Genomic DNA, 22,899 nt, shown 5'->3' on the forward strand with positions numbered 1-22,899 from the left:
ATTGTTTTTTTTTTCGTACAAATAGAAGATTCTCTAAAATGTAGTTAGACAATTTGCTATTTAGAACGTCGAAATAATTTTTCTGCTGAATTTAAATCTCAAATTCTTAAAAATGATTTTTTTGATCAAAAATTTTGTAATTATTACTTAACCAAAAGACAATAACCAAATATTAAAATCTACAGGTATTAGGAGTATACCTAGTATGGCGAGGAGCAGCTCCAGGTCTGCGAGTCTACGTGGACTTTACATTCACCCTTCTAAACCGCGAGCATTTTTCGGTAAACGAAGGATTCTCTGGAAAGCGAGTAAAGTTTACCTACGATGCACCAGCTCAAGGGAATCGCAATTACATACCCGTATCGGATTTATACAGCAGAAACTTTGCGGACACCAACGGGGAGTTTCAATTGGAGCTCTCGATGGCAAACGTCAGAACGGTCTTTTCAGCAGAGGTTCGACTACCCACAGGAATGTTTACAACCGGGCAAGCAAAGCCCAACAAACTGGAGACAACTTACTTCACATTCGGCGGATTCGACTGGAATCTGGCGGTTTATCCCCAAGGCAACAAAGAAGACGAGCCGCGCTCAGAGGGTAAGTTGAGCGTCTACCTAATCCGTCTGACGGGTTTCGACCACCCTTGTCGAGTGAGATACAGCATGGTACTGGGCGAAGGAGAGCGAAGAATCGAGTCAGGTCAAATCGACGACCTGTCAGACGCAGAGGGCCGAGGTTACGGTTGGCACACCCGTGTCCGTTGGTCAGACATCGCTCACAAAGGTATGTTGCGTGTGTCTTTGGAGATGATTGAAGCACGGACATTTTCTGAGGTCGCGGTCCAGGCTCTAGGGCCAACAATGCTTCCAGCAGCGCCTTGCTACGACCGCGACAAGCAGGCCTGGGCAGTGCGCGCAGACTTGCACTCTGACACTGTCAGGTTCCATTTAGTCTACAAAGACATCCACAACGTTCCGAGGAACCATTTGAGGTACATCTGCTGGTCCGCGTACTTGATACGAGGGGACGATCCGGACGCGGAGACGATTCTCCTGCCAGGAGCCCCATTTAGCCGGTACTATTCTCAGGAGGCTGCTGACGAGGGTATAATTATGGAAACGAGGCTCGGCGTTAATGAAGTTAACGACGACCACTGTCCTTTTCTCACAAACAAGGGTCAGCTGAAGGTCAGGCTCGAGTGGAATGAAAGCCATTTGCTCTTCCAGGCCACTTACCACAAGTATGACGACGTTTGTCGGGTCCATAACCAGCAGATGCGACGCGAAATAGCCGCTCTACAAGCCGAGAACTACAGCTTGGAGCGACAACTATTTAGCTACCAGAAAAGTCTTGCGTACGCTCAAGCCCAGCAGCAGGAAGAGGTCCAAGGGAGGCCACCACCCACCACCCAGCACTCAACCCATGCCGGTGCTTTGGAAAGGTCCGCCTCAACTGACACCGAATACGCCTGACAAGTCGATCGATCCCCGGCAAGACGCGGCCACCAGCTGCCTATCATCCAGGAAAACGACCAGAGGTTGCACCAGAATCTTGTTAATTTGATGGACCGGCGGCTCAGCAATGTTCAGATCCAACAACAGATGCGTCGGGAGTCCTACTATCGTGACTCTTCTCCTCTGGTTCAGATTGACCCCAGGCAAGGACGGGGAGTTGTCAAACAACAGCCAAGGTCTAGATCCACTGCTGATCCTGTTAATAATAACTGTAATAATAATAGTAATAGTAATAATAATAATAATAATAATAATTTTAATAACAATAACAACAACAATAATAACTGCAGGGGATACTCACGAAACTTTCCAGGATTTACGGATTCATACTGGCGTGGTCAGGCTGCTAATCAAAAGAGACGTAGACCAACTCTCTGGGAAACTCTTGCCGGACTAGTGTGCTCTCTCGGGGCTCTAGCCTCTAGGGCTGCTAAAATGGCTGCACGTAGGAGTGACATGCTTTGAGAATTGAATGGACAAGTTGATTTTCGTCAATCGGAATGCAAACAAAACATAAATTTATTTTATCTTTCTAATGAAATTGGAACAAATCAACCAAAATAATAGTAATTATTTATTATGATTATTATTATAGTAAATTAAGGTAGCAACATTTCGATTACACTTCTATCTACTTGTAAGTTTCAGTCAGCAGGATAAAAGTTATTTTATTTTATTTATTTTTCTTCTGATTATATATGAAATATAAATATATAAACAATAAAAGACTTTTTCACTCATCTATGTATAAACGGTCGCTTAAATATATCTAATGATCGATCAACAATTATTATTAGAGTTCATTACTGTATTTACTATAGATGTGTAATGAGTACCAATCGTAATAATATAATAATAATAATAATAATATAAATTTTAATGATAATTATAATGATTAATAATTAAGAACTTGAAAAAGGAATTTATAGCGAAAGTTATAGATTGGATAGAAATGTTACATAATAAAATGAAACAATAAAAAGGGTTAAATTGGATCAGGGATTTTGAGAATATAATTTGGTTTTTCGAAATTTAAAGTATCAATTATTCAGAATGAAATAAAAGGTAATATCTTCGGTAGCAGTAGATCAATCAGACAGACATTCATCACAGTATGACGTTGTAATTTAGTGAAAGTTTTTTGACAACTGTGAATTGACGATTTACGGAAACAACTATTCGATAAATTGTTCTTTCCGTGTTAAATTCTCTCTGTACACAACAAATTTATCCAATCGAATCGGTGATCTATTTTTTATCACCAATTAACAATTCACTCTTCCATTACATACGTGACGGAAATTAACCGGAAATTTCATCGCATCCTTTTTTTTTTATTTCTTTCTTGTAATCCATTTACGGGGGAATTTAAATTCAATAAAAAAGTTTCATTAGTTGACGGTAAATTTATTTAATACGAGTACTTTGAGCACCAATTATAATATATAAATATATATTTAAATGAAACATTTATTTATCAATCACTAAAATATTAAGCAGCGAGTAATTTGAAAGAACTAAAATGTTATATGATCGCAAACAAGCAACGTCACAAGTGAAAAATATCCAAAAACTTTGTCGAGACGCATAGCGTTTTAGTTAATAGCAGAGAGTCTGTATACTTTGTACATATCTACTAATAAATAATCTAGCGCGATATCGTGTCTTTGTGATCACGTAGACTCGCGCATATGTGACGCCAAGAGCTTGAAATTAATTATTAATCCAATTGATACGTTCCAACCTCAAGGATCTACCGTTTGTTATCGGCAAACACTTGGCGCAAGCTCTTCTACGTGAACACGAAAAATCGTTATGCGTTAACAACAAAAATACAAATCTGTACCTACAATTATCAATTAATAATTATATATTAATATACATATACATATTATAGACTACAATATACTATATTATATTAAATTATAATTGATGAATATATATATCAAGTCATAGTGAATATTAATTAAATTTTAAATAAAAGTAACATCAAGCGTGTATGCACAATTTGCGCACTTCTTGCTTTAAACAATTTGAATGTTGTTTACATGTTGTAAACTAATCTCTCATATGTCGATATTTACAAAGCTTATATCCACACTGACTTTACAATAAACGTACAAAAAATAATTTGAACAAACAATAAAGCTAACAAGTATCGTAAATTTTTTTATCTCTCATTGGTATTAATTAAAACTAAAAATCTTTTTTACGATATTACATCATTAATGCAATAGCAAACAAAACTTGTAGTTGGTAATTGATAGTTAATAATTAATTAATGCACGAAAATTAATTACATTTTTACTATTTTTACAATAACATGCATTTTAATATTATTGAACCAGAAGATAATGTGTATTTTTTTTTTTAATTTATTTTATTTGCTCAGTATTACTTGAAATTATTCGCAGTCACGATTCTACTATATCTAAAAAAGAATAAAAAAAAATAAAAAATTGAGTCGGTCAACAATTTCTTTGAATTAAGACAATCGCACACATTATTTTATTTTCTCCCTTTCTAATAATGCAAAGAGCACTGTGTCTATTTTAATGACGAGAATGGCACATAATAATAATTATAATAATAGTCATAAAATAATATATATATGAGCCCGGGTCTTCATATATATCTTGTAGCAGTACAAAGCTTCGATACAATATAAAAAAAATTTATAATCCAATCACTTTGAATACTCTTGTATAATTATTATAATGGTATATAATATATGTGTATAATATTGTCGTTAGGAAATAACTGAGCCAATGCGCTTAGCTACTAATTATATACATATATACACAATATAAAATATATACACATGTATATATAGATATATGTATCTGTATGCATAAAACAAATTTATTCTATGACGAGGACTTGTGCTCATTACCCAGTGAGCTTTCCAAGTTTCCAGCCTTCACTTCAATATGAAAACTGATTAAGTATGAAGGATACTATATAACGATAATCGTATATATATAAAACACTCTCTCACTCTCTTCCTCTCTTACGTAATTTGTTTTTGATTATTATCATCATTAATACTTTGAAGTTCATTATCTATTGTGACTTTTTATTTATTTTCTCTTCACTAAAGAGACAAATTTAAATAACTTAGTATTTACTACGGTAAATACATACTTAATAACAATGCATTATTACTTTAACTTCCAACTTCTAAACTTTATTATTATTATTATCATTATTTTTTTTAATTTTTTTGAATTTACAAAAAAATTCAAAAAATTTCTAAACTGCGGATGACAGTTCTAAACTTTCCCAGGGTTTTTACGACATTTATTAAAATTCTTCGAACTGTCCAAACATTTTCTAAATTTTCAGAATTGTTTTGGACAGTTTTAAACTTTATTGAATATAGTTACAAACTTTAGCTTGCTAATTGTAAGCAAAATATTATTACAGTATTATATTAATTATAAGTTATAAGTTATAATTTATAACATTACAATATGTCACTAAAACAAAGACTTATTTAATAATTTAATAACTTTATAATTGACACAGAACTTTTTTTTACAAAATTCAAATTGCAAAGAGAAAACGAGTGAGAGAGAAAAGCATTTTTTTTTTTCATCGTTATTTATTTTTTAGTTTCAAATTGTATTCAACTTGAATTATCGATCCAAGAGAATTGAATGCTCGCATTTATTTATTCATGCTTTTTACGTCCGATTATCAATACATATTTACTCTTGCTCTGCGTGGCAAAATGAATACATAGAAATAAAATAACAATAAAAATAAAGGTAAAATGAAAAGAAAAAAAAACATATTTTTTGTAATGAATAAAAAACAAAGTATATGATTGACATTATTATATTTTACTTGAAAAATATCCACGCAACGTTCATGTTAATTGAAATAACACTGGCCAAACGCGTTGGGATTGTCAATTTAATAAATTTAATGAAACAAATGAATATTATTAATATTATTACTATGAATGAACAAATGAATAAATATATTATTATAAAATTTAATTACATTATATTAACGATAAATTATTATATGTATTACGAAGATGATGATATGTAATTACTTAAGTCCTTAGTATCTACTCATTTGTAACAGGGTATGTAATTTTAATTTCATTACTGAATTTTAAATGTAATTTTGTCGATTACTAAAGAAAAGTATATGTTATATAAAATTATATCACAGTATAATTTAATATACATGTATATTTTTCGTTAGCATAAATTCTGAGCAAGTTATTGTAGAGAAAGAGAGAGAGTTTCAAACGAAATCGATAACGCTGAAGAAATGAAGAGTAAACATATTATTAAACTATTAAATGATTAAATGATCTATAATAACAAAATAATATTGTGTGTTATATATTATAAATTATAAAATATAAATAATTAATGTTAGATGTATATTAAATTAATAATTATAAATAACATTAATATTAAACTCTGATTTTTTGAGCCTAAATAACGCTTTTCAAAATATTTATTGATGATTAATTACAACAATGTCGAAAATAATTAATAAAATTTTGTTTAAATATTTTTACTTAAGAAAATCTACATTCCAATCACTCAATACTTATTTACGATTTATAGACACAATTTTTCTATTAAATTTTTTTATCTAATCAATTTTATCAGCTCTTTTTTCCAATAACTTTAAAATCAATTATAATTATCAATACAAACACGACTGAATATTATATATTTTATTTCACTTAAAACAATAAAATGAATGAAGAAAGAATACTCTCTAAACATGAATTAGTGAAAAATCACTGGAATAAGTGAATATTCACTTTTTAGAAGTGCCAATCGTACCACTGTGGTTCGATTTGCACTTAGAAAAAGTGAATATTCACTTATTCCAGTGAATTTTCACTAATTCATGTTTAGAGAGTATCGGTGCATTATTCTAAACTTGAATATTTAATGTATATTAACTTTAATGAGTTGATAACAATTCAAAGAAAAATGAAAATAAAAAAAATAAGCATTCTTTAAAATTTATGGAAATTTAGTTACTAATAATTTATTTTTTTCTATTTGTTTATCAAGATAAGTTTATTAATTGAATACAAAAAGAAATTTATCTAAATGACCGGAAATCAAAAAATTTTTAAAACACTTCATTAATTTTTGGTCTCTATAATAATAATTAACGATAATAATAATAAAAAAAAATTATAAATACAATAATCACACATAACTTGTATTTCTCGTTTTCACATGCGACTTCCAGCAAAAATAATGTATACATAACACAAAAATACTCAAGAAAAATTTTTAAAACACTCATTCATATATACATATATGATAAACTATTAAACCATCTGTGAGTCTGCCTCGTCTTTTATAAAATTCTTGCTATATTCGAACAATGAGTTTTATTATTTACCATTTTCATAATTATCCTTCTCTATCCTAGTATCCTTAACGTTAATTTTATCTGAAAGGAAAAATTTTAAAATTTAAGAATCAATATTTTAAAAAAATATAAAACATATCTATGCTTTTTCAGACTGCATCCAAAAGATACTGTGCGGCAATGTTGCAGCAAATGTTTACAGAAAATTCATAAAATCGATACCGTCGCTTGCATTTGAAGCGTTTATCTTATAAGCTGTGCTACCAGGCTTGACTAAGGTTTAAAAATTCTTCAAAAGTTTGTTAACTTAGCTGGTCCTTATAAACTTCAATACTTTAATATTCGCATTCCAGAAGATAGCTGCTAAAAATATTAAAGTTCTCAAGCTGATTAATATTTAATTTAATGTAAAAGTATGTCGCGTTTTTTTTTCTTTTCAGAAGTCTGTTAAATAAGTCAATTTTTTTGAATTCCATAGCAAAATATTAAAGTTTCTTATTAACTTCGATGCATAGAATTCTTATAAAATTCTATACTTCAGGCGACGGTTTTTTGCAGCTATTAAACTTTTAAACAATGTGAAGAATTCTTTTTAATTTTATTCACGCGTTATTTTAATTAAGAAGTAATTTTACAAGATTATAAGCCGTTTAATATCTAATTCTGATTTTTTTTTTAAGAAGAAAAAAATAACTTTAAAAAAATTATTTTATTTATTTCTTCACTGCAGTTAATTGAAATAATTGACCCCATCATTCCTGGTCAATAAAAATATTTTACAAATGAATATGTAGATCAATTTCTTCATATGAAAACTATCATTTCAATTCCATTTTAACAAAGCTTTTAATTCCACCATAAAATTATTTATTTGTTAAAAATAAAGTTAATGATTTTGCTCCAGATAAATCTTAAAAGTTTATAATTAATAAGCGGCATTTAGGAACTAATAATTATTAGAATTATAGTTTTACCCGAAACGGAATGATAAAATTTTTTATAGTAGATAACAACTATTTCTATTGTTTTAAATAATCCTCTAATTAAAACGATTTAAGTTATAATAAGCAGCGATTAAAAATAGCTAACTCATTTTTATGATTTATTACGCATGCGTATAATAAAAAAAAAAAGATTTTTATGTAACACCGCTCATTTTAAATAACCCGCTTTTTTATAAAGATATATACGTGTGTATGAGGTATGCAACTGTGTCATCTCACTCGTGTACCAACTGTTGGCTGTGATAGTTCGACCTAAAAAGAGTAAAAATAAAAAATTTTGCTCAAAAAATAAAAATAAATAACAATATTTATCAAATAAATTAAAAATCTTACTAATTGTAAATAATAAGTGACAAGAAAGGTCAATGTGTTAAATAAAAGTATTGATTAACTTTTGACTTGGTTCTGAAACCCAACCTTCAAAAATCTGATGTCATTCCAAGGAGATAATTATTGACAAAAAATAAAAGAAGAACAATTGTAAATAATTTTATTATATAAAAAATATTGTAAATTTAACATTCCAATAGTAAGGTATGTCGATATTACTTTATACATATTGGATTACGACTAATTAAATATCATTAATTTAATTTATATCAGTTATATAATTACAAGCATAAGGCTGTGAAAGATAAAACTAGATGATATCTAACGTCAACAAATAATTGTACTAAAATCTCTACTCAGGGATTCGTAACAGTGGAATCTGTCTTAATTAAATTCAGATAAATCATGAGTAATTTATCACAAAAATTAAGCAATAGAAAACTGATAGTCGATGGATTAGCAGTGTTATTTGGTATTGGAGCATGGATTGGAATCAATGGTATTTATGTTCAATTACCTCTTTTCGTCCTGTCAGCACCTGAGCAATGGGAACTGCCAACCTACATGGTCATGTTGGTTCAATTAGCTAATTTGGGACCAATACTTTATACTTTATATGCCAAGTAAGTATTTATTTTTATTTAATTATAGTAAAAGTACTGGACATCCAAAAAATTATTATAAATAAATCAGTAGATACCCGGAAAATTTTTTATTTATTTTAACCCTTCAGGACATGGGCTATGAGATTTTTTTCTCACGCAACAATATTTAACATAATGAATGCCGCTGCAATAAAATAAAAAAAAAAATTCACATGTCAAAAACTTGAAAAACTACAAGTGCATTTTTTTAGAAATATTTTTTTAGTTATAATTTATTTAAAAAAAAAAATCAAAAATTTTTAGACGTCTGCTAACTTCAGTGTCATTAAAAAACACCCATGTCCTGACGGGTTAAGAAATATATTAATCCAAAAAACTGTTTTTAAAAATTACATCAATTTTTTAGAATTTTTTTTTAACTTAATTATTGACTAAAATAATTCTAAAAATCCAATAATTCATCTGTGATATGATAACTACTATAAACATTTCTAGCATACAATTTTTTCTTTTAACAAAATTGTATGCTATAATTTTGTTAAAAGAAAAAATTGTATGTTATGCATGATAAATTTTTTGGATGCCAACTATTTTTATCATCAAGATATAAAGTAATAAAATATTTTCTGTGTAGATATTCATCATGGTCTCGTGATCATTACATAATATATGGTCTAATCGGCACAGGAACTATAGCAATATACACCATGTCGCTGACGTACAAAAACACATCGACGATCCTTGGTAACGATCACTCGACAGCCCTACTAGGTCTAATGTTCCTTACAGCAGTAGTAGGATGCACCAGCTCGGTATTATTTATACCATACATGAGAAACTACCGTGAGATATACCTAGTGTCTTATCTGGTAGGTGAAGGCCTGAGTGGATTCTTACCCAGCGTATTAGCGCTGATTCAAGGAGTAGGTGGTAATTCAGAGTGTAAATATGTAATAAAGCCAGGAAATGTAAACGCAACGTTGGAAGAAGTCCATCCGGAACCAAGATTTTCGACAGAAGTATTTTTCGTGATACTTGGTACGATATTATTATTAAGTTTCTTGTCATTCGTAGGATTGAACAAGCTTCCTATCGCCCTTGGCGAGCGTTCTAAGCCGCCAGGATGTACGGAGACACTGCCAACAGAGACAAACGCCCCACCGAGCTACAAGACAACTGCGGGATGGTGTATGTCTAAACAAATGTACATATATTTATTATCAATTATGGGAGTCGTTTGCTTCTTAGACCACAGTATCTTACCGAGCATACAATCATACGCGTGTTTGCCTTATGGTAACGTCGCTTATCACTTAACGGTGACTCTATCGTCGATGGCCAGCCCACTTTCAATGTGTCTAGGATTTATTTGGACACCACCAAAATCTGATGACTTTAGACATCATCAAAATCTGAGACTTTTTACGATACTTACTGGTATTATTTTGATACTCTCTAGTTTCGTGATGTACTTAGCTGTCGAATCACCAACCCCGCCACTTCAAGGCTCGTGGGCTGGTGAAATGCTGGTTGTTGTTTTGTGGATTGTACTTAAAGGACTTCTAGGTTTTGTAAAAATGGGAATCACAACGCTGTTCAGTGGGGATCCAGGTCGTGGTCTCTATTACACAGGCGTCGCTACACAAGTTGGATCTCTGATAGGCGCAGCAATTATATTTACGCTTATTAAATACGGTGGAATATTCCAAACTTATTCACCTTGTGCAGCTTTGGCTGCTCACTGAACTACAATCGTATTTTACTATTTATATAAAAACAATTTTGAGCAATTTTTTTATTGAATCAATTGTATTGTTTTTATTAGTTTAATTATTGATTACAATTAATTTTTTAAATTGTGCAATAGACAAATAAAATATTTAAATGGATGTGTTACGAAAGAATTGATATCTATTTAGACTTTTTTAATAGGGATCAATTTAATTTAAATCAACGATTGCTTCTTCCAATTTAATATAATATTGTTTTTATATTTTTATTCCTTGCAACGATGTTAGATTTTTATTTAATTTATAAATGGCCATAAACAAATATAATGATAATTTTTTTTTTAGTTTAAAATTATGCACGTTAAGTAAATTAACTTTTTTTTTTACAGTATTCTGTATTTTTATTTAGACCAATTAATTGAATGTGGATATTATTAATGAATAATAATAATAATAAAAAGTCACAAATGAAATAAAATATTTAATGTATATTTTGATGAAAAAATAAACAATTAAATGTTTATTTGTAAAATATTTAAGGTACGAATATAATATTGTTGAGATATAAAAAGTTTTATAAATAAAATTTCGAATGTTATTAAAAAGTAGTTTATTTATTTATAAATTAAGTATGTAATTTTTATTTTGAATTATAATTATAGCTAATTACTAAGTTGGCAGCATTGCCAAGTAAGTACTTGTTTCACTTTATTTTACTTTCTCTGTCGGGCATTGGAAAGTTGATCTTAAAAAAAAGACACAAGTAAACACATTGAGAAAAAAGTTAATAATAAAATTTTATTAATTTTTTCATTTAATGATAAATAAAAAAAATATTGTTATTGATTAGGACATAATAGTTATTCTGTGATTGGATATATATTTTATTATTGTTACTATAAAATTCGAATGAAACACATTTATTTAACCATAAATTGTAAACATGTCAAATACGGTCGACGATAAAGACAATGACATTTCGTCAGAAGATAATTCACAAGATGATTTGTGTGATAGAATAACTCTCCAAGAACTTCCAATAGAGGTAAATTATTTAACAATTAATTTATTATTTTATTTAAATATTTATTGTACGTTTTGATTGAATTTTTGATGACAGCTGATCGATGCCATTTTTAAATAATTTCAAATGGATGAAAATGCATTTTACATAGTTAATAATAACAATAATAATAAATTATTAAGGAAAAAAATTTTTAATTGCAGATATTTCTCCACATATGTTCATTCCTGGATGCATCAACGCTGGTTCATCGTTTGGGGATGACATGCAAGCAGTTTTATAATATTTTACATGATGATTCATTATGGAAAGCTAGGATCAGTCGTGTGTGGCCAAACTCACGGTTTCCAATTTTACCTCCTGGTTAGATTATATTGGTAGCATCTTACTTGCACCACAAATATCATTCAGTAAATAATTAATTAAAATTACTGATTCTATTAACTAAATTAATTTTTTCCCTCTCATTTAAATTAATACTACTAAAATAATAACACTACTAACAGTAGTAGCTCCTCAACTATTTAAATTTTTTATAAAAAAATTTAACATCATTTTATTAATAATAATTTATGTTTTATAGATGAAAATGATAAATTATTTTGGAAATTGTCCTGTGTCGCTGTTGAACGTCAATCGTATTTATGGAGAAATGTTGAAACCTTTGATAATTTTTCACTTGAAGATGGACATTATGGTACCGTAGATGGATTATTACTGATGGATGTAAGTAAAATATATCAAACAGAAATTAACCGATATTTAATCAGTTTTAGAATTTTAGACAAATAAATTATTGTAAAAAAATTTAGAAATCCAAATCTATTTGTGGAAATTTAAGAGATCTGTCAATGCAAATTAAAAAAAAAAATTTTTAATAACTAATTTATTTTTTTAATAAAACCAAAAAATAAAAGTCTACTAATTTCAGAATTATATGAAATGACTATTATCATTATTTTTTAGATATTTTCAGTTCATTGGCTATCTAGTCTAATACAACAATTTTTTTCTCTAATTTTTCATTATATTGTTAGCCTGTATTTCCCTCCAGGCATAAACAATTTAGTCTCAATTCATATTTAAATTTATCAATAAAGATCCAGGTTCAAGTCCTGGTCTGGGCCGTTCGAATAATTTTTTCAATCAAATTTATCTTTAATGACAAATTTTGATATGAATTGAGGCTAAATTGTTTATGCCTGGAGGGAAATATAAGCTAACAATATTACGAAAAATTAGAGAAAAAAATTGTTGTATTTGACTGGATAACCAATTAACTGAAAATATCTAAAAAGTATTATAAACCAGTCTTTAGGAAAAATAAATATTAAAATTATTATTATTTAATTTTTTAATTGCTATTACATGAAAGCTAAATGTTATTACTTATTAATTAACTAAGTTATGTACTTTACAGAATAATTAATTATGAATTACGATCATAATAATTACAATAATAATGATGAAAATCATTAATAATTGACTAAAAAAATTATGCTTGCATTAAAGAGAAAAATTAATAATAAAAAATTTGAATAAAATATATTTAGAGTGGTCAAATTTGCATTTCTTCTGGACGTGACAGATCGTTGATATGCTGGAGGCTGAAATCTGCTGAGCATGAAGAGAAAATTCGAATGCATCAAAGCTTCGGACATGATGGATGGATCCGCGATATAACATTAATGCATAATAAACTTTACAGCTGCAGTTGGGATCAGAGAGTTATAGAATGGGGCTTATCAAACGTTGACATTAATTTTGTAAATAAAATTGAATTATTCAGGTACAGCATCGTATTAAATTCCTATTCAATTATTTTACCATAAATTTAATCAATATTAATATCAGTGCAGTGGTTTCATTCCTCATTCGTTTACTTTTATTATTTTTATAGAGATAAAACGAGTGCATTGCTGTGTATCGCTTCGAACCCAGAGCTCAATTTATTAGCAACAGGGTCGTTTACTAAAACGATTTCTGTGTTAGATCCGCGAAAGCAATCACCTCTCGTTAATGAATATCAAGCTCATCAAGGGCCTGTACTTAAAGTTAAGATGAACTCTCAGTACATTGTATCAGCAAGTGAAGACAAGCGTATAACTATTTGGGATCAACGAGCTCAAAAAATACTCAAAAAAATAATGGTTAACTATTGCTTATACTTTTTTTTTTATTTTTTTTTTTTTAGTATAATAATGAATTTTTTATTAATAAATTAATTTTTTTATTGTAGATTTCAAAAGAGTCATTTCCAATGAGTATGTTTATGTACAAAGACACTGTATATATTGGAGATAGCGCTGCTAATATTCATATATTAGATATACACAAAGAATTTGATATTATTCGAACTTACGAGACTGAACATACTAAAGGAATTACGGGCATTCATGTCACACCCGGAAGTATTTTAACCAGTTCATTAGACTCTACTGTTAGAATTTCAAGTCCGACTGATCCACCTCGACAATTCACCATCTTACAATCTCGTCATGGCGATATCGCTGGGGTAAATATAATTATTTTTATTATGTAACCGTACAGATTCTAAGTAATTTTTTTGCACGACTCATGATGCGAAGCATCAGAGAGTGCTTTAAGATCGAAAAATTTTTTTCGCCTCATTTCGGCAACTATTTTTATTATTATAGTCTTGTTAATTCACGGAATCAAGATATTTTGCATACTATTGTCTAGATAATTTAATGGAGATTAATTTGACACTTTTCAAAAATTGATCTAGTGCAATAGAAACGGAAAATAAACATCAAAATAGCTCAAAAAATTTTCCTGTCCATCATGTATGAAACTCCGAAAACACTGCAACTTGCGAAAAAATGCATTAATTGAGTTAATTTTTTTTTTTTTTAACTCTTTGGAAGAATTGTAGGTCACCGAATGGGAATGGTTAGGTAATTCAGTGTCGTTTATGTACAATTATACGTCCTTTTACTTTTAAGAATTCGAAATTTTGGTGATCTAAAGTTAAAAGAGCGTATAATTTTTTTTTTTCGACCAGTTTACAAAAAAACCTATTTGTAGTTTAAAAATGTGAAAAAAAATTTTTCTGTGATAGTAGCGGCGTAAAACCTCAATTTTTAAAGTTAAAAAAGCTCTATACAATTTTTTAAAGTTAAAAAATAAAATATATCCAAAAAACAATAAAGTACGCATTATCGTGCTGTTTTATATATTTTTTTCACATTTTTTATTTTATTAATATTTCATAATTAAATAAGCATTATGAGTCGTGCGCTTTTGGATTTTCCAAACTTTTTTTTTTTTTTTATTATATTTAACTAAACTTGTTTTTACAGATAGAATACCAGAACGAAGTACTTGCCGTATGTGGTGATAGCGCAATCCAAATATGGAGACCTACGACTGAACACGCCTGCTAATATTTATACAGAAATTTTATTGAAATTTGACTGCCAAAATTAATTTAATATGTACTGATGTTCAATACGTTTGCTTTTTCCATTTTTTAAATCAATTTTTCATTAATAATGTTAGCCTTCTTTTCTCTAACATTATGATTAATTTTTGTTTCTATAAAATACTTATGTATCACAATTTTTATGATGAATTACATCAATTAATATAATTACTTTTTTACAAAATTAAACGTGGGTTACATATACTAAAAAATATTTTTACTTACACACTCTAATATAAATAAATATTTAATTTTAGTAAAATTAAAAAAAGAATTACTACTGAGTATTTTTTTTTATTATTCATTATGAAGTTGATGACTGTTAAAACTATAATTGAGAAAGCTTTCTATCTATAAATAAAATAACTATAATAAATAAAATAAATTTCGTTTTTTTTTTTTATTAATGAAATAAATTTATTAAAAATTGATTATTTAAAAGTAATTTTTTTACACAATTTATTAAAACGTCGAATCATAAACACTTAGATCATAATGCCAATATGGCACGTTTCAATGCTTGTTCTTTACTTTTTTTATTTTTAAGTTTATTTTTCCTCTTTTTCGTTGCGTCGTGGAATAACTTAACTCCCTCATTTTCTTCCAACTTACGTTGTAGAAATGCCATCCCATGAAGGTTGTAACCAACAGTATCCTAAAAAAAAATCACAGCATGATAATTACAAGAAATAATTATTTACAATATAATAATCATATGAACAAAAATAACTTCAACCCACCCTTAGTTTAGTTATTTTACTCATAGCTAAATCTCTGACTTCTTCCAAAATCGGTAACATAGTTGAAGTCGCTACTATTGGTTCATGATGCGCTTGAATGAGAGTCAGTGCCAATCGAACCAATAATTCTGTCTGATAATCACTCTTCAATAGCCTCGGAAGATATTCAAGAATTTCGCATGCATCAGCATAAGGTAGAAGTAAAAGAGTTTCTTCCATGTCACTGTTAACAATTAATTTTTTTTATCATTAATAAAGATAAAAATATTTTATTAAATTACGAAATTTTAAGATAGTTATCGTGGTTAAGGCATACCGTCAGAAAATTCTAAATTTTTGTGTACTGATTAAGGACATGATGATACAATTGCCCTAAAAATTTGAAGTCGATTGACAAGCTATAACCCGAGATGAATTCAATTAAAAATTTGATATTTAACATTGATTGCATACGCTCTCTGCAGTTCTGTACCAGTTTCTTAGTTACAAAAAAAAACTAACTGTCGGAAACTTTAAAAAAACTGACAGTCTTTTAATGTATTTATTGTGAGTTAAAGAAAAAAATAAAAAAAAATTTTTGACCGTCTAATTATTTATAAATAACGGATTAAAGTTCAACAATTTATGAAAAAGTATATGGGTGATTCTCTATAAGGACGTCTTAAATCTGTACAAAATTGTCCGACCAAATTATTTTTGATTTTATTAGAAAAAAAATTAACTAGGGCTAAAAAACTATCAGCTTAATTATAATAAATAAACAGCCGAATTAATTTTTGCTTTTTCGATATTTGTGTATCTTTTGCCATATAACATCACAGGGGACTGACTACCAGGGGACTGATTTTTTTTTATCAAATTGAGAAAAATCAAGCAAACTATTTTAATGCATTCAACTTTTTAAGTTCTCAATGAATGTTTACATTAATTAGAACAATATTAAGACTTATGGATCCAATTTCATAAATAAATTATAAACAAAAATAGCTGCCAGGGGACTGAGTTTTGAAGTGGCCCAGACACATATTTCCAGAACAAACGGTGCTTTGACACTAAATAAAATAGCGATAAAGCGCTAACAGCCCTATGGTTATTAACTTACGGCTAGTTAGATCCTTATAAACCTTACAAAAGGTAAAATAACACGCTAGATTTTTTTTTGGCTTTGAACTTCTGGCAGGGGACTGATCTTAAAATGCCTGGGACAAACTTTGGTTTAATGAATTTAATGAAACAAATTAACTTTCGGTACTTTTTATTGAAGAAGATTGTTAGTTAACTAATTAAGTTTATAAACATTATGGACCAAATTATATATTATTGACGAATAACTTAAAACTTAATCTTAAAGTTTTAATTTTGGGACTGGGACAGCCCAGGGGACTGACATTTCGGTGGTTTACGAATTTATAGCAAAAAAACCAAAATTTATTCCATTTTAGTTTTCAATGCTCCAAATAGAAATTTTTTTTTACTTTCGTAATAAATTTTTTCTAGTAACAAAATAACAATTTTTCTAATAAAAAAATGCCTGGGACAGCAAAAAACATCCTTACAGAGAATCACCCTTATATCTACGGAGTCGGACAGAAACAATGTATAGGTTGCGTCTCCACGGGTACAGTCTTGCGTAAAAATTATGGATTACTTAGCTACAAGCTCATATACTTTTACGACGCGTATAATCTCTAATTTTTTGACAATATTGTATCATGACAACTACCTTAATTAATAATTATGAAGATATTTACCTTGCTCTAATTCGCTTAAATGTTTCCAATAAATATTCATCAGTAGTTTTACATTTGTACGCTTGCATTATTGGCGGTAAAGGTGGTGCTGCATTTGGAGGCTTTACATTTTCTAGTTCTTTATTATATTCTTTGATTACATCCAAACATTCAAGAATCAATTCCGCCTGATTAAAACATAATATAAGAACAATTAATGAAGATTAATTCTTATAGAACTATAAATTTTAAAGAAATAAAGAATCTTACCGCTTTTTCACTGTTAACCGTCTTGCGTGAAGGCAATAATTGTTGTTTCTGTCCTGGTACTGCTGTAATTTCGCCTGTAGCTAGCTCATTTTCTTGTCTTTCACGTTCTTCTTCAGCTTCATCCTCTAAAACTAAAGGCTCTGATGTTTTTTCATATAGCCTTATGACTTTATCAGCACCACAGGATACTACGAATACACCATTCGGCGATACAGCACAACACCAAGCTTCGCCGAAATGCCCCTACAAAAAATAAATGTAAATTCAGTTCTATAGTAACAATGTATAAATAATAAACAGTCTTGTTATATAAGTTATGTAGATTTATTAATATTTACGATAACTTACTTGAAGAGTTATAATTTTTTGGAAATTATCCGCGTCCCACTCTTTGACTTTTCCATCCTTACTGCAAGTAAACAAATAATGTGTTTTTGGGACAAAACAAAGACCCATTACAGAATCATCGTGAGCAAACAACGATTTATGACAGTCACCAAAGTCCATTCCCCAAATTTTAATATTTCTATCAGCAGATCCAGTGGCAATAAGCGTTGAATCACTAGAAATGTCCATACAAAGAACCGGTAATTTATGACCATACAAAGATATAAAAAACTGAAAATATAAAGATAAGAGTAAATTTAAAAAATCAATTTAAAAACAATGCTATAATAAATATCATAGCCCAAGCGGCACAAATTTTTTTTTGTTTATGTTTTATTAAATTTAAGTTAACGATTATTAGGTCAAACTTAAGAGCAAATCGATTAATAAAGAAAATTAAAACTACCAAAGGTTATATATATAATAGCCCGAAAAATAGGATCGCTAATCTAGTCAATGATAATTGCTCAAACCTCGAATTATTCGACACTTCGATCACATCGTTTGTATCATCGGTTAAAAGACTGCTTCTAACCAATAACCATTAGCTTCTTAAATAGTGCAATTTCATTTAATCTTGTAATAACTGCACTTAGAGATATTTTTTTTATAATTCTAATAATTTAAACTTATAAAGTAAATGAAATTGATTTAATTCAATTTAATTGAAATTTAATTCTATTGAAATAATACTTTTTTGACTTTATTATTATTTTTTTTTTTTTTCACCTATAACTAAATTTAATTGATGTAACTCTAATGTATAGAGCTGATTGGCGTTTGAATAAATAAATAAATAAATAAATTTAAGTTAACGATTATTAATTTTTTAACTTCTTGTTGAGTGAAATCTATCAAAAAGTCAACATTTTTTTTGTAACGCTTGGGAGCTATTCAATTTTATATTGGTTGAAAATATGATTACCTTGAGAGTGTCGAAATAAAAAATTTTAACTGTAGAATCTAAAAGTGAAACTGCTATGTACTTGTTATTGGGCGTGATTTTTACACACAGTACACCTTCTTCTAAATTTAATGTATTTGAGTGGATCAATGACAATACTTTGCATTTTGTTTCTTTTGTTGTATCATCTATGAGTTCAAAATTCCAAAACTTAACAGTTTTATCAAGCCCGCCGCTGGCAATCCCTTTCTGTAATAGAATTTTATAATTATTTTTTTTTTTCTTAAAAATAAATAAAAGAATTAGATATTTAAATCAAGTAATGAGTTGTAATAAATACCAAATTGGGAAATAAAGCGACACTCCATAAGTCTTGTTGATGTGCCGGAATTTCTTCAAGAATATCACCATTCGATATATCAATGATCAAAATCTTACCATCCTTCATTCCAGCAATAATATGTCTGTCACCAGGTACAAACGTAAGCGTTAAGACATATCCACAACCAACAGTTTTTACACAAGTCAAGGTTGATCTAGAACAGAATACAATTATTTAGCTTAAATAGTTATTTAAAGAAATAAGTGAAAAATAATGATAAAAAAAAATTACCTCTCCCATAATTTAATAGATTCTCCACTAGCAGTTGCAAAAGCCGAATTGTCTGAACTGAAACAAACAGCCCGAACATCAGTACGATGTCCTTGTAGCGAGATCGAGTATTTTAACATAACATTATTTTCTTCATCTTTTTTATTTTTAAGTTTCCTTTCATCATTGGCAGATAATGAGTAAAGTTCTAAAGAATTTGTATTGAGCCCAACACACACACGAACTTCACCACCGCCACCCAAAACTAAGTCAACTGATTTAACTTTGCTAGTAGCATTTATCGTCACAAGTCGTCTGACTTCATCATGAAGAGTTGAAGAAGCTTCCAAAAAAATACTCGCTTCATCTTTGCCAGCATTGAGCGCTTTTTTCTTCTCTTTATTAAGTCGCTTGGTTGTTTTTTTAGTAACTTGATCTTCAGGAATCATATAAAATAATTCTACGCTATTTCCATTTCCATGACAGGCAATAATGTCGTTAGTAGCATCAGTAGTTAGTGAAATGACGCGACCGCGACCAGCGCGTAAGATACTGCCAATTTTTTCACATCTCAGTGGATAATTAACATCAATTGCTTCCTCTTCGTTAATATTTAACGAGTTTATGTTTAGTGGATTATCATCTTCATTATTTTCAACGTTAAATATTTTCCAAACACGTAATTCAATGTCATTACATCCTGTAACTAAGTATTTATCATTTTTAACCAGACAAAATCCCCAGACTTCAGACCTGTGTCCTACGAGCGTATGGAAATTGTACTCCGTATCAAGATCCCAGAATTTAACTAAAGTATCTTTGGATGCACTTATCAGAATATTATTTTCTTTCATGAATGATACTTTAGTAACTACTCCTTTGTGTCCTGCTAAGCGACAGATTCCAGTTTCTGCTACAACATCCCAAACAATAATATCTGTGTCCTAGGATTAAAGAAAGTAATTATAACATTTAATTGTATGAATTTACTTGGCGCCGTTGCTTAATTGGAAATAAAATGAAATGTGTTCAGGATTAAAATAAAATATTAGTGTATTGGGCAATTAACATAAAAAGCTAGACAGGCAGAAAAAATCATTTTAAAAAATTGATTTGTTACCAAAGACTAGTACTTAATATGGCCAACCATGATTATCAAATTATATTCCGAGCCTGGTCTACTGATTCAATTAAATTAGATGAAGAACTGCTATCAATGATAACATGTGCTAATTAACAACAGACTTATGAAAATGCGAGATAAACTAAATTATATGCTAATCTACTTATGTGCTACTAAATAATTTTTAGTGAATCAATCTAACTTCTCAAAACCATATCACATAAATTTATAGTTCTAACATTTATTCAACATGCTACTGTTATACAGAAATGATATTTTTGAAAACTTACTGTATTAACATCTAATGAAACATGTGTACTTTATTGTAATTACTATGTATATATTTGCCATACAGCTATTGCTTTGGCATTAAATTGAATAAATAAATAAATAATATTTTAGTAATAATAATAAATGGAATTGTATCTGTAGTTTGTAAGGAAAAATGTTTATAATATTTATAAATAATTTAAATGTTAATGCTTTATAAAACACATAAATGTAATACAAATAAAACTTTTATCTAATTGTATGAATTTACTTTTGCTCAAATAAAAAGAAAATTTTAACGGGTTATTACGATCCTGACACTGAAGTAAATTAATGTAATTTAATCCGAGGATCAAGGATCATGAAAAAAGTCAATACTAAATTTTTATTTTAGTGCAACGTTTCAGAGTTTATTACTCCTTCCTCAGGTGTCATAAAAATTCATGGATTAACTCTGTCAATAAACAATAAATGCTGCTTTGTCGTTTCCATAATAATCTACAATATTCTGTTAAAAATGAGTTAAAAACACACCGTCTCCTATCAGTTGAATGTCAACAATCAGCCACTCTGTCTCCAAAAACCATTTATTGTTTATTGACAGAGTTAATGCATGAATCTTTATGACGCTTGAGGAAGGAATAATAAACTCCGAAACGTTGCGCTAAAATAAAAATTTAGTATTAACTTTTTTCATGATCGTCGACCCTCGGATTACATTACATTAATTTAAAAAGAAAATATTAAATACCTTAGAACCAGAAGCTAAGCGATGGCCTAAAGAGTCATAAGCCAGCGTGGTAATTTCTGATTTATGTCCCACAAAAATACTGATGTTCTCTCCTGAACGTAAATCAAAAGTTTTAATTGTACCGTCGGCATAACCAACAGCAATATGACGCTTATTCGGTGATGCTGCTAATTGAGTAACCTCAGCCTTATCTCCACTTAACACTTGAGCCTATGTGTAAAAAAAAATAAATAAACTGTGATAAAAAAAAATTTTTTTAATATTTTAGATGTTTACTATTATATTTACCTTTTCTCGAATATTAAAATCCCAAATAACAACATTTTCACATGCACCAGCAGCAACAAATCTACCATCCTTGCCTTCTAATGTAACAAACACGACGTTACATTTTGAACTTGAAATTATGTTTAAATTTCCAGAAGGAGCAAAACGCAAGTACTGTTTTGTTAATCCCATTATTATTATAGTTTTTTAATATTGTCGGCGATGATTTAAACAATTTTTTTTTATTTAAAAATTATGATGAGCCCATTGCTTTGCTATTAATTTGGTTTAAGTTTTAGGTTATGTATTCACAACGATGCACGTGTTTCTATTTTCATGGATAGTGCGGGTGAGACTTAACCTTGATATTTAAATACCCCCTACTCTCACATTTTCATGATACTCTGAAAGCAGCAGACGTTGACAGTTTTTTTGAGTTATTATTAAAAATTTTTGATAAATAAAAATATTTTTAAACAATTTGCATTAGTATTTTTTTTCTAATTTCTAGATGTGGAATTTGTTTATTAAAATTCTTTCATAAAAATTAATAATTTATTACATTAAATTTGGCTGCCACTTAACAACTTTTTAATTTTCTTTAACAAATTTGCTCCAAAAAGTTATTTTAAAAAAATTGCATTTTTAATTTATTAAAATTTCTACATGTCAATTTTTTTTTATAATTTTTTTGCCATAATTTATTTGTTAAAAAAATTCTCAAAATTCTCAAATAATTGCTAAATTAATTTTCATAATAATTTAGTTACTACAAGAATCCAAAATATTGACAAATGTCTTTTAATTTTAATATCATCACATTTTCTACTCCAACATAAAAGTTGTTTT

General features: G+C 28.8%; 4 protein-coding genes across 8 annotated transcripts in view; 3 read left to right on the forward strand and 1 right to left on the reverse strand.

The window, feature by feature from the left end:
* LOC123260797 overlaps positions 1-5,296 on the forward strand; it is a 67,217-nt gene extending 61,921 nt beyond the window's left edge. For 3 of the 4 annotated variants that reach the window (XM_044722163.1, XM_044722151.1, XM_044722171.1), the window contains exon 3: positions 186-5,296. In XM_044722163.1, the coding sequence (XP_044578098.1) occupies positions 186-1,472 (1,287 nt within the window). In that variant the 3' untranslated portion in view covers positions 1,473-5,296. The remainder of the gene's footprint in view (positions 1-185) is intronic. The other variant, XR_006508521.1, reaches the window with a different exon arrangement.
* Positions 5,297-8,079: 2,783 nt separating this feature from the next.
* LOC123260821 (solute carrier family 52, riboflavin transporter, member 3-B) lies at positions 8,080-10,819 on the forward strand. Of its 2 annotated transcripts, none has more exons than XM_044722182.1 (3): positions 8,080-8,416; positions 8,573-8,835; positions 9,452-10,819. In XM_044722182.1, exons 2-3 carry the CDS (start codon positions 8,618-8,620, stop codon positions 10,560-10,562), a joined length of 1,329 nt encoding a protein of 442 aa, XP_044578117.1. In that variant the 5' UTR covers positions 8,080-8,416; positions 8,573-8,617; the 3' UTR covers positions 10,563-10,819. The 2 variants fall into 2 exon arrangements, with proteins under 2 accessions (XP_044578117.1, XP_044578116.1); XM_044722181.1 differs by having other exon boundaries at positions 8,486-8,835; positions 9,452-10,818.
* A 459-nt stretch (positions 10,820-11,278) lies between these two features.
* LOC123260841 (F-box/WD repeat-containing protein 9-like) lies at positions 11,279-15,103 on the forward strand. The gene is made up of 7 exons (XM_044722183.1): positions 11,279-11,592; positions 11,775-11,934; positions 12,155-12,297; positions 13,125-13,360; positions 13,472-13,721; positions 13,811-14,086; positions 14,895-15,103. The coding sequence occupies exons 1-7, from the start codon at positions 11,491-11,493 to the stop codon at positions 14,976-14,978; spliced, it is 1,251 nt and encodes a 416-aa protein (XP_044578118.1). The 5' UTR covers positions 11,279-11,490; the 3' UTR covers positions 14,979-15,103.
* Positions 15,104-15,462: 359 nt separating this feature from the next.
* Positions 15,463-22,411, reverse strand: LOC123260760 (WD repeat-containing protein 3). Its single transcript, XM_044722065.1, has 10 exons — positions 22,072-22,411; positions 21,784-21,993; positions 19,661-20,583; positions 19,388-19,583; positions 19,069-19,296; positions 18,105-18,374; positions 17,757-17,999; positions 17,508-17,674; positions 15,757-15,979; positions 15,463-15,671 (listed from the first exon to the last, which is right to left on the reverse strand). The coding sequence occupies exons 1-10, from the start codon at positions 22,240-22,242 to the stop codon at positions 15,507-15,509; spliced, it is 2,796 nt and encodes a 931-aa protein (XP_044578000.1). The 5' UTR covers positions 22,243-22,411; the 3' UTR covers positions 15,463-15,506.
* Positions 22,412-22,899: the final 488 nt, after the last annotated feature.

The sequence above is a fragment of the Cotesia glomerata genome, linkage group LG1 (assembly GCF_020080835.1).
Source record: "Cotesia glomerata isolate CgM1 linkage group LG1, MPM_Cglom_v2.3, whole genome shotgun sequence".
NCBI lineage: Eukaryota > Metazoa > Arthropoda > Insecta > Hymenoptera > Braconidae > Cotesia > Cotesia glomerata.

Bases quoted from the DNA above. Each gene is read 5' to 3' on its own strand.
- LOC123260821 (XM_044722182.1), top strand. From the start codon at position 8,618: ATGAGTAATTTATCACAAAAATTAAGCAATAGAAAACTGATAGTCGAT. The intron at 8,836-9,451 runs GTAAGTATTTAT...TTTTCTGTGTAG, and splicing joins CTTTATACTTTATATGCCAA to ATATTCATCATGGTCTCGTG.
- LOC123260841 (XM_044722183.1), top strand. From the start codon at position 11,491: ATGTCAAATACGGTCGACGATAAAGACAATGACATTTCGTCAGAAGAT. The intron at 13,361-13,471 runs GTACAGCATCGT...TTATTTTTATAG, and splicing joins AATAAAATTGAATTATTCAG to AGATAAAACGAGTGCATTGC. The intron at 14,087-14,894 runs GTAAATATAATT...TTGTTTTTACAG, and splicing joins GTCATGGCGATATCGCTGGG to ATAGAATACCAGAACGAAGT.
- LOC123260760 (XM_044722065.1), bottom strand. From the start codon at position 22,242: ATGGGATTAACAAAACAGTACTTGCGTTTTGCTCCTTCTGGAAATTTA. The intron at 15,980-17,507 runs GTAAATATCTTC...AATTGTTAACAG, and splicing joins TTTAAGCGAATTAGAGCAAG to TGACATGGAAGAAACTCTTT. The intron at 15,672-15,756 runs GTGGGTTGAAGT...ATTTTTTTTTAG, and splicing joins GTAAAATAACTAAACTAAGG to GATACTGTTGGTTACAACCT.